The 11,932-nt window shown below is 30.2% G+C and overlaps 1 protein-coding gene across 1 annotated transcript; it reads left to right on the top strand.

The window, feature by feature from the left end:
• The first annotated feature begins 5,437 nt into the window (after nucleotides 1–5,437).
• On the top strand, nucleotides 5,438–10,273 carry LOC107495580 (protein EARLY FLOWERING 3). The gene is made up of 4 exons (XM_016116730.3): nucleotides 5,438–5,598; nucleotides 6,422–7,116; nucleotides 8,791–8,842; nucleotides 8,984–10,273. Exons 1-4 carry the CDS (start codon nucleotides 5,500–5,502, stop codon nucleotides 10,013–10,015), a joined length of 1,878 nt encoding a protein of 625 aa, XP_015972216.1. The 5' UTR covers nucleotides 5,438–5,499; the 3' UTR covers nucleotides 10,016–10,273.
• Nucleotides 10,274–11,932: the final 1,659 nt, after the last annotated feature.

The following is an 11,932-nucleotide window of genomic DNA, read 5'->3' as shown; positions in this document are numbered from 1 at the left end:
GTCTTTTTTTTTTTGAATAAAAGCTAAAATTTTGGGGGGCCATTGCCCCCCTTTGTTTATACCTACCTGCGCCCCTGTTTCCAAATCTATTTCATTTAATTCGTCAAAGCAAATCAATTATAATTAATTAATTATATCAATTAATTAATTTGATTAGCTATTCAAATCTCACCATTTATTATAATTTATATAAATTAATTAATTATAATCAATATTCAATGCGTTATTAAACTACGTATCAATTATCGATATTTTTAATCATTCTAATTATATCAATTGATATAGTTCTAATCCGCATTTAAGTATAATAATTTTATTAGAAGATAGTTGATGCACATATTAATAGTGACCTATTTAATTTGATATCAATTAGTGGATAATAATAATAATAATAATAATAATAATAATAATAATAATAATAATAATAATAATAATAATAATAATAATAATAATAATAATAATAATAATAATAATAATAATAATAATAATAATAATAATAATAATAATAATAAGGTCTACATGGTACATGCATTATATTTTAAAAAAGGTAAAATGTATTTAAAAAAAGAATAGGATATCAATAATTAATTGTGATTAATATCAACATCAATAATTAATTCTTATAATTATTTTTGTACGACTAAAAGTTACGTATAGTGTTTTTTTTATGTAGAATAAAAAAAATTTGTGATTCATAATATTTTCATAAAGTTTTATTGTATGGATACAAGATTAATTAGATAACAAATTGAATTTTAATTAATATATTTTATTTTCTGTTCATATTTTTTCATTAATTATCTTACTTTTTATATTTACAGTAAATATTGAATGCAAAAAGAAAAAAATAATATTGAATATTATCTATTTTATTTATTTAGAGTCATAATTAAATTTGATATAATTATAGCAAGTATCTAGAATTAATAATAACATGATACTACAATTTTAAGTTGTATAATATAATATAAAAAATGTATCAATTTATGTATGCTTCCTATTAGAACCGTCAAAATGGGCTAAACTCATCGGATCAACCCGTTTACCCATTTAAATGGGCGGACTTTGCCTCTAAAATTAAACCCGTTTAAATTTCGGGCTAGCCTGTGTGCTAAATGGGTGGCCCGTTTATTTTTTTTTACATTTTTTTCAAAAAAATTAGTACTTTTAGTTGATATTTCTCTCGATTCGACCTGAAAATCAGACCTATCAACTAAAAAAAAATTATTTTTAAAGATTTTTGACCTAAAAGTGGTATTTTTTGTCAAAATATTTTTCAAAAAATAAAATTAAATGATAAACGGGCTGGCCCATTTAACCCATTGGACTGACCATAAACGGTCCGGGCTAGAAATTAAAATTCTGGCCTGCGAATAAAGTGGGCTTAAACGGGTTAGCCCATTTAACCAATTTATAGCAAGTATCTAGAATTAATAATAACATGATACTATAATTTTAAGTTGTATAATATAATAAAAAATGTAGCAATTTATGTATATGCTTCTTATATAGCAATAATATTATATTTATTTATATATCTCCTCTTTTAGCTCTTTCCTAAAAATATTGGCATATAATTAATGTAGATAACATATATATTGAGTAAGTATCTCTATTGAATTAATCATAAAGGTTAATAAAATATAATGAAATAAATTTCATCTAATTGTAGTAAGTATCTCCATTGAAGATATTTGCTAATTATTACCGTGTATAATTAGTGTATATATATATATAGAGAGAAGGAGTAATAGTGAATTGTTACAATTATTTAATTTATCATTTAGAAAATTCATACATCGGACATAAATTTTCTTCTGTTTATTATTTTTCATACCTAAGGGCTACTAATTACGATTCTATCAACAGTGTTACCTATGGTACGGTAGATTATGTAATGAAAAAGTTTGAAAAATAAAGGCAAGAATTATAAGGTTATGGAAAGTCCCATACAAATTTGACAAGAACAAGACGACTTACGTAGAAATGGTTCTCATGGATGATAAGATAAGTTGATTATTTTCCATGATTCTTTCAAGTGATGCTAGGTCCAGCTTATAAATATTTTTTGTTTATATTTTAAATTTATTTGACAAGTAAACCCTCGCACGAATCAAAGAAAGTACGATTTTATAGATTTATAAGTGTTAATAGTCTTTATATTTAATTTGTTTAATAGTGTGATAATATAGCTAATATATTTGTTGGTGGATTTAACTATTATTACTATATTATTTATGATCACATTCAGTATATATGTGTGATTTATTGAAGAAAGTACATTATTAAAATCGATTAATAACTATTTTAGAATTAATCCAATTAACACTGAATTAAAAAAAGAACAAACAATGCATAACATGTTACTTTTTTATTAATCAAATTATTATAATTCAAATTAATTTTAAAAGAATAATTTAAAATTATAATTTCAATTTTCTCACGTGCATGGCACGGGTGATTATACTTGTTTGGTTTTGTATTACTTGGATTTTCTTACTTGAATATCTATGCTTATTTGCTATATTTGAATATCTACTTGTGCTTGCCTTGTCTGTTTTATTTGTCTGTTCATCGGTATTTCGGAGGGTTGGAGAAAGGAATGATGAGCTTAGGAGTTAAGTTAGAATTTGAGATGGAACCAAAAAGTCTTAGATACCTCACCCCGTTTATGGTTTAAAATGTTAGTTTTAAGTTTGAATTTATTGTCAGAAGTTCTAAGATCGCCTTCGACTTTTCCAGGACCTTATATGTTAGTTATGTGGGCACCATTAGCATGCTGAGAACCTCCGGTTCTCAACCCATACATATTTTTTAGTTTTCAGATGTAGGTCAAGCGGCACCTCGCTGAAGCATTCTGGGAGCATCTGTCAGCGAAGGATTCTTGAGTTTTGGGTTTATGTTTTGGTATTGTATATATGGATACATTTATCTCTCCACTATGTATGGTTGACTTGGAGAAGCATGTTTTAGAAATAGTATTTTGGGTTATCCTTGTGTATATATATATATGCTCTGATCGGTTTTAACTTCACTAACCGAGTCAGAAGCTTTGCTATCCGTATCCTTGGAAGTCACCTCTTATGTATATATATTTTGCTCTACTCTTATTCTATTTGTTTTACGCTAACTTTCACGTGAGTGTTGCGTTTTTCGGTTTAACATTTTGTTTTATCTTTCCTTCAAAGGCTCCTCGGTAAAAATTTCTTTCAACTATTATTAATATATATTTTTACTTTTAGAGATCGTAATACTTTGCCACCTCGATTTTATGACTTAAGCATAAGACTTTCTATGGTAGGGTGTTACAATCACTATCTTCTTCTTCTTTTTTTCTTATTCATATTTTCCTTTTTGTTTTACCTTCTCAAGTTTCTTCATGGTTTACTCTCTTAACAAGAATAAAAACAAAAAAATCAAACAAAAAAGAAGAAAAAATACAAAATATTGCAAAATTACTTGGAAGAAGATGAATTTACATTCATTTAACTAAAAAAAGAAAAAAATAAGAAAAAAAAAGAAGAAAAAATGCAGCATTAGAGGAAACATTTTTCTGTATTTGCAGCAAATTTGGGTGTAACACGAAAATATTTGGATGTGAAGATATTTGAGTGTATTTTTATTCTGATAAGTTCCTCCTCATTTTATGCTGCTTCTTCTTCATCTTTTTATTTCATATTCTCATAATTCTTCTTGGGAGGAAAAAACAAATAAAAAAGAAAATAAAAAAATACATAATATTACAAAATCAAAAGAAAGAGAAGGAGGGAAAAAATACAACAACAACAATAATAGAAAAATGACTATGAAGATAAAACACGCAAATAAAAAGGAGGAGAAACACAAAAAAGAAGGAAGAAGAGGAGGAGGAGAAAAAACGCAAAAAAAATGATTATTGTGGTTTTCATTGAGGAAGAAGAAGAGTCGTTAATAATGGTGAATGAGCACGCTTTGGAAATGTGATACGCGTGTTAACATGTTTCTGTGGGTGAGCGTAGTTTCTATTGAATTTGACCCAACTTGTAAGATTTGTAAGTCAAAAAGACTTGTATGTATATAATATAACTCTTAAAATTCATATCTTGTGTTTACATGAATATTAAATTAGGACGGATATTTAAAAAAAAAATCTAATACAGTTTAGATTGATTTAAAACGTGTACCACCGCAGCCTAAAAAAAAAAAAGAATTAAATTAATTTAATTTTATAATTTCTAATTTCATCTAAATAATATAAAGTAAAAAAAAACTTTTTATAAAATATCTTTACAATTGTGGGTTAGTCCTGAAAAAAGAATAATATAATTTTATGATTTTATTTAAAATTTAAAATTATATCTATTAGTTAGGCTTGATTTAAGATTTATACATCTAACACATATTATATTTTAACATTAAACAAATAAAAGTTTTAAATTATATTTAATTGGATCTATAAGTATTATATAAAACAATTTATAGATAATTTAAGTTATATTTTTAGTAATTTTTACATTAATTTAATAAATTATTTTAATTGAACATAAAAATTTCATAATGATAAATTAAAAAAAGTTGCAAATTTTATTGTTCGGGATTTTGATTGAAATTCATAATAACACAATAACAAAAAAATTAATTTATAATTTTTTAATTGAATAATTAAAATTGAAATTATATAATTCTGCAAATTAATATTTTTGAGACTTGTTTTTTAAAATATTGTTATATATAATAATAAAAAAGTTAATCTTTTATACTTAGATTTTAAATTTTTAATACTGTAAACGCTAATTTATATAATATTTATAAAAAAATATACATATATTCATTACACCATAAAAATTAGATTTAGTGACTTAGTTAAAATTATATTGACAAAGAAAATGATTCCATACATCAAAATTAAATTTAAACTCTAAAATAATTAGCGAAAATAAAAAAATAAAAACAGAGAACATTCTCGAAAACGAAAATCCAGTAAAAAAAAAAAAAGTGTGGGAAGAGATAGTCTAGTTGGATACTAGTGGACCCCACAACACCGCACTTTTTTTTTTATTATTATTTGTTTTTTTCCTCTCTACCCTTTTTATCGGACACAGATGATGTTCTTGTTTCTCTTCTTCTGTATCCCTAAATAGCCTCTCACACCTCTCAAAATTTCTTCTTTCTTCACACCCACAAATTTCCACAAGAAACCCATTCACTTCCACATCTTCATTCTCTTTTCTAATTTCAATCACATACCTTCATGTGTGTCTCAATTAGTTCCCAACTTCCAGATTCACACAATTTAAAGACTTAAGTTTTTTCCTTTTGTGTTGTAGGGTATTATTGAGCTATTGAGCTATTAATCGCTTTGATTTGGGTCTGAGGTTGTAATTGTTGTTATGCCTTGTTTCGGGGGTGTATTTTTGTGTTGTGGGGTGTTAAGCGCTTAAGGTGTTTGTGTAATTGTTTCCAAGGCTTCATGTGAATGATACAGAGAAAGGAGGGCCAAGAGCACCACCTAGGAACAAGATGGCACTTTATGAACAGTTTAGTGTTCCTTCTCAAAGGTTCAACAACCAGCGTCTTCTACCAATCAATCATCCAAGTACCCCATCATCCTCAAGCCAGGTATAATTATTGCTTCGATTTTGTGTTGTGGTTATTGTGATCCACTTTTTATAGTTCTCATGAGATTGTTTGTTTAGTTGATTTTAGCATGAGACTATGACTAGTTGTGTATCAATCAATTTTGGGGCAATCCTCACTTTTTTTATGTAATTCCCCCTAGGATCTTGGAAATTATTGTCTTTTGTGTGTGTGTGTGTGTGTGTGTGTGTGAACTGAGATTTGAGATATAAAAATCTTATATGTGTATGGTTCTACTTCTTTAGAACTGATTGTAGGTAGAGTTAATTCTGACAGAATTGGTTTAGTTAAAATTGATTTTTATGTGAAGTCATTTATGTTTCGTAATTTACTTCTCTAACAGTGATTTTGTGTGGGGAAAATATTTGCGCTTCTTCTAAAGTCAATTTTAGAGGTAAGAACTTATTCTAGTTGAGAAAAACCAAACATGATTTAAATGGCCAAAATCAATTGTGATGGAAGGGAATTGACACTACTCCCTCCAACAGCTCGTCCAAACATGTAGGAACGTATAACAATTTTATGTTCGGCGTATGTCAATTGTTATACATTCTTATGTGGCCTCACTGTATTTATGGATTTGAGGAGAAGGCTTGTAGATGCTTTTATATCCAATTATTAATATTGCATGTTTTAAATTCAACTTCTGTTTTGAAAGTAGAAGAATGGGACAACCCTACTTGGCCATGAAGACTCTGATTTTTGTGACGAACTAACCATGTCAACAATATAAGCTGCTCATTGAAGGTTCATGAATGGCTTCTTTTATGTATTGCAAACATAAGTTGATTTAACTTACTTGCAGGGGACTGGTCCTGAGAGGAGCTATGCATTCCCAGTTCATAAACCTTCTCAAGCATCTACTCGTCGAGAAAGTTATAGTTCTCGCCAATATGATGGAGCAAACCTGAACACTCCGTCCACACAAGTTGAACAGAGGAGAAAGGTAGATGATGATGACTTCATGGTTCCTGTATATGTTCACTCAAGGAATGGTCAATCAAATGATGAAACAGTTCAAAGTTCCAATGGGAGACATCTCACTCCAATGGTGAGGAGTGAAAGACATCCATCAATAATCTCCAATGGACAACAGCCAGTAATGTCTTGTAGAGACATATCATCAAGGGAAACCGTTGATGGTCTAAGTCGAACAAAGACAATTCCTAATCAAGATTGTTTTGTGTCAAATATTAGTAGATCACATCATGCTGATGCTTGCTTATGGCCAGTGTCTGTTGCTGGCTCACAAACCAATGATGATGAACACGGCGATATCTTGACAGAAAACCAAACTAGTCCACAAGAGGATAACAATGATCCCGAATGTCAGGATACACAGATTGGTGGCCCAATGCAAGGGGGGAATTTAGATGACAGTGATGACATTTCCAAAATCTCCAGTATAGAAAATTCGTCAACCTTGAGAGTTAGTACTGATGATGTTGTAGGGATACTAGGTCAAAAACATTTCTTTAAAGCAAGACGAGAAATTGCCAAGTAAGTCTCATGTTAAATTATTAGTAGCATCTGCCTCTCTGGTAGTTTTTAACCATATTTTTGTGAAAACGTGTTACATGATAAATGCATATTATTATATGCTCAAGTCTAATAGTGTCTTGTTAATTCTTGAGTTTTGTGAATTTTATAAGTCTGATTTTTCATAAAAGAAGTGATAATTTAATTTCTATGTCTGCCAGGATTTCAAAATTAACACCCCCCTCAACCCCCAACAAAAAAAAAGTAACAAGTCCTAAGTTAGATTTGGTGGAAGTTTAATTTCTGATGTATGATGAGATTTTCTCTCCCTTCTCTTATTCTTTTGCATGCATATTTAAGATATTTGGTATAATTTTGGAATGTGAAAGTTTTACCCTTGGAAGGTAGATAGAAAGGTGAATTTCCAGGCTTCTAATTAAAGCTTCTGCTTTCTTGTCTTCCGTTGCAAATTTTAAGCCACATTAGTTTCTTTTGGGCATTGTTAGTCATATTAGTCAATGTGGTTAAGATATATGTGTTTTAGTTATGAGTTCTAACTCTGCTTTTGTTATTTAATTTTTTTTATTCTACACATTCTCTCAAATTTCTCTTTTCTCTCTTTTTTCAGAAGTCACACACCTTTTAAACTAATTTACAAATTGGTTATAGCATAAAAGAAAATGTGACTCTGAAAAAAGGAAATTTAAATATTCTTGGGGTCCCTTCTAGATTGGTTTTTCTGTTTGTTCAAAGTCTTACTAATGTTTCTATGGTGGGTACTGGATCATCTTTATAACAGGGCATTGAGCAATCTTAAATATTGTACTATGTCGGAGAGGGACCCTTGTGACAGCCGATCATCTCATGATTCACTGTTTGGATATTCCTGTCTTGGTTTCCTCTTACTTTGGTTCTCAATGTGACCATTGGGGCAAGTCCCCTTACTACACTTGCCCTTAATTACACTGAAGGACTTGGGCTAAGAAGGGGACCAAGTATATGCAGGATGATCCCAGGGAGTATGGTAGGGACGCTTCGAGAGTTTTGTGATGACTTGAGGGGTCTAGACTAATCATAATATTGGGTTTTCTGTTATCGATTAGATGCCTTTTTTATCTGCTGTATATGTGCTTTCTTCTTCCTGAAAGAAAGATAACCATAAAGCTTTAGATTTCAAAGGGTTGGATTTTCTGGGTGCTTTTTATTGTGAGATCTTTATATTTTGATTTAGAAATGGCAGATGCTGAAGATGAGTGGACAGATATTACTTTTGTATATTATAATTTGTTGTCCGACATTAGCTATATTTTGTTAATTTGTATTAGATTTTTAAACTGAAGCAATCTATGAGTAAACAATAGGAATATTGAATTTGGAAACAAATATGGTTATAAATGTGTAGTTATTTTAATCTCTGTGGAATAGTCCTCTTAAGATTTCTATGAACATATGAAATATTTTGAGTACATGAATGGTAGATTTTTTGGCTTAATTGATTAGCTAAGACTAGAGATCCTCTGATTTTAGTGGTTACTTGTTGATGAAATGGAGTGTCGCATGAGAATTTCACATTATTTTGACTGCTAGAATTTTCACTTCTTCTTGTCCATTCTATTTTATTTTGTTGTGTCTAATGTTCCACACCGGACGAGTTTTGTGCAATTGTCTTGATTGAACTCCCATTCCTCTGTACAGTCAACAGAGAATATTTGCAGTCCAAGTGTTTGAATTGCACAGACTGATCAAGGTATCATCATAATCTCCAACACTAAGTGCCTTGCACTATTCTAAATTGGAAGCTTGTTCTCCTATCTTGCTCGCTTGCACAAGCACACAGTTTTGCCCTTCCACTTGGTTTGTGCTGATTGGTTCTCTTTTATTTAAACAGGTCCAACAGCTGATTGCTGGATCGCCCGAACTTCTGATTGAAGATGCTGCTTTCATTGGAAAGATCCCTTTGAAGGGGTCTACTACTAAAAACCTCTCACTGGAAGAACTTGTGGAACCTAAGCGACAAAATCTAAAGCGCAAGGATGATTCCCAAAAGTTAAACCATAAGATGGAATGTTCAGCTGAGAATGCAGTCGGGAAAGCATCTTTTTCGTCCCAAAAAAGTGGTAGCCACCATTTGAATTACTCTTCTACTCCAGGAGATCCACACCAAGCCAGTGGTGCCGCTGATAATAGAATGGCCCCCATGTGTTTCAATCCGTCACCTGGGCATCAATGGTTGATTCCTGTTATGACTCCTTCTGAAGGGCTTGTCTACAAGCCATATCCCGGACCGGGATTTACTGGGTCATTTTGTGGAGGATTTGGACCCCTTGGGCCGGTTCCTATGAGCAATACTTACATGAATCCCGTCTATGGACTCCCGGCTTCGCACGAAGCAATTGGGGTCCCGCCTTACATTCCTCCAGGAAGTCATGCCTACTTCCCTCCTTATGGGATGCCATTTATGAACAATCAAGCAATGTCAGGGTCGGCCGTTGAACAGGCAAACCGGTTCATGGCACAAGGTTCTCATCTTCAAAATGGTCATTCATCAGCCGACAGAATCGATTTCCCTGCTCATAATCAAGGCTCCTCTAATCAGACGGTACAGAGAACCGGATCTGCATCGCATGCTGGGAAATCTCGTACACCAAAGGATAGCGAGTTCCAAGGAAGCTCCACGAATAGTCCTAATGAAACGGCACAACAGACTAGAACAACACAAGAAGTTGCTGAAGGAAGAGAAGCAAATTCACCTTCCCTTGTGGATCCTGTGGTGGTAATAGAGGGAACCAATCAGTCTCACGAAACTAGATCGGAGACTAGGGTGATCAAAGTTGTGCCTCACAACCGAAGATCTGCAACAGAATCAGCTGCTAGAATCTTTTTATCAATTCAAGAAGAGAGAAAAAGGTATGATTCCTAATAATCAGCATATGGAATTCCATCGGTTTCTGTAAGTCTTTTTTATGGTCGGATATATATGATGTAACAAATGAATGTAAGAGGCTAAGTATACTATAGGTTTCGCCTTTGACCAAATTACAACGCATATTTATATCATATGTAGATATAATATGTTCATGGAATATCAAAACTGGTCAAAATGTAACACTAATATATGTTGTCTACTTCTATACTTGTTTTTTCATTTTATCGTTTATATTAGATTTTACCTTAGTGATCCAATCCTGTATGTGATTTTGTAAACTTTTACGAATAGACATTTAGGGAGGATTTTGTTGGAGAATAAAGTTTTAGGATATCCCATTTGATTTATTAGGATTTAATTTAAATGGGTTCCTTCTTCTACTGATTTACTGAATGAGTTATAAGCATAAAAGGCCAATATAAACAAGTCAATAATTTGATTTGCATAATCATAACTACCATAATTTTCATATTCTAGAAACTAGAAAAAGAACAAGGGCTATTTTATTTTACTACATTTCCAATTTTCACATAGTGCTAATCCTCTATGGCTCCATCATTGCAAATTATCACTCAATTTTGGAAATTTCTATGTTTGGTGTTTGTTTTTCATTTTTAAAATTGTGTGTGGTAAAAATTGGAAGCTGGAAATATACTTGCAAATCAAACATCCTCAGTAATTAGTTATTCAAAATAGGACATTTCATATTCAAATAAATATTAAAAATTTTATTTCATACAATTAGATTTACTATATAATAGTAAATGATAAAAGAATAATTTCTCATTTAATTTTTAAAAGATATTTGAGCAATTGCTTGTATGTGCTTACCGTCCAAAATGTGGTAAATCTAGGTTTATTATTGTTGTCATGATAAAAATGCGGAACTACGCCTACCTGCACTAGTTTTCATTAACCGTATAAATGGTCATCTAAAAGAATATTTGTGATTGTAAGTTGTGTAAAATATTTTAGACTGTCAATACATCAAATTAAACTCTAATTATTATGTGGTATTTAAATGTGTAATACTAATACATATCACTAATATAGTGAAATAAAAGACACACAAAACTAGAGTGAAATATCAATGAAAGTTGAAAAAAGGATATAATAATTTCATGTAATTAATTACCATCCAACCAGCCCCAGCCGTATCAATATTGGGAAAATCCCCTGCTTGAACCCACATAGAAACTGAACTAGGTCCAATTTTGATGCCACCATTGGTTTCCAAACATTTATGTCTGCTTCCATGCCATCATATCTTCCTTTAGCGTTCAGAGTAAAGAGGGCATCCTAAATAAATATCATGCAAAACAAAGTATATAGAAGCATAATTAATTATTACACTCTCTTGAGAAGATATAAATTAAATCATATATTGCTTTATTATTTTTATTGACCGCTAAATTTATTGAATAATACTTTAAATAAGTTCTTAATTTTTTTTTGCTAGATAAATAAATAAATAAATTAGTTTTTAATAAAATTAAAGAATAAAATAGTTTCTAACATTTAAGAAAAAGTAATAAATTAATTCTTAATTTTATAAAATATAATATAGCTAATTGATTAAATTATCTCAATTTTTAAAGACAAAAAATAATTTGCTTAATATTCTAAGAAAGTAGTGGTAGCATTAGGTGTCTGCATGATATACCAAATAATAGTAAGCTATATTAATAAGTGCCAAACTAAATGGAACAAATGATTAAATAAAAATTTATAAAATTTACGAAAGACTCATTTAAAGAAGAATAAATCTGTGGATGTATAATTATGATAGAAAATATCTAATATTGTTCTTTTATAATAATGTTAAATAAATTAATATATAAAAAAATATTCTCAAAGCTAAAACAAGGAACAAGACCTTAATTTTTTTTTTATTCTTGGGTAAGTGCAAGA

The sequence above is a fragment of the Arachis duranensis genome, chromosome 6, assembly GCF_000817695.3.
Source record: "Arachis duranensis cultivar V14167 chromosome 6, aradu.V14167.gnm2.J7QH, whole genome shotgun sequence".
Taxonomy (NCBI): domain Eukaryota; kingdom Viridiplantae; phylum Streptophyta; class Magnoliopsida; order Fabales; family Fabaceae; genus Arachis; species Arachis duranensis.
Note: the sequence above shows the minus strand (reverse complement) of the source record. Positions and strands in the feature narration are given on the sequence as shown.

Bases quoted from the DNA above. Each gene is read 5' to 3' on its own strand.
- LOC107495580 (XM_016116730.3), top strand. From the start codon at position 5,500: ATGGCACTTTATGAACAGTTTAGTGTTCCTTCTCAAAGGTTCAACAAC. The intron at 7,117-8,790 runs GTAAGTCTCATG...TCCTCTGTACAG, and splicing joins GCAAGACGAGAAATTGCCAA to TCAACAGAGAATATTTGCAG. The intron at 8,843-8,983 runs GTATCATCATAA...TTATTTAAACAG, and splicing joins AATTGCACAGACTGATCAAG to GTCCAACAGCTGATTGCTGG.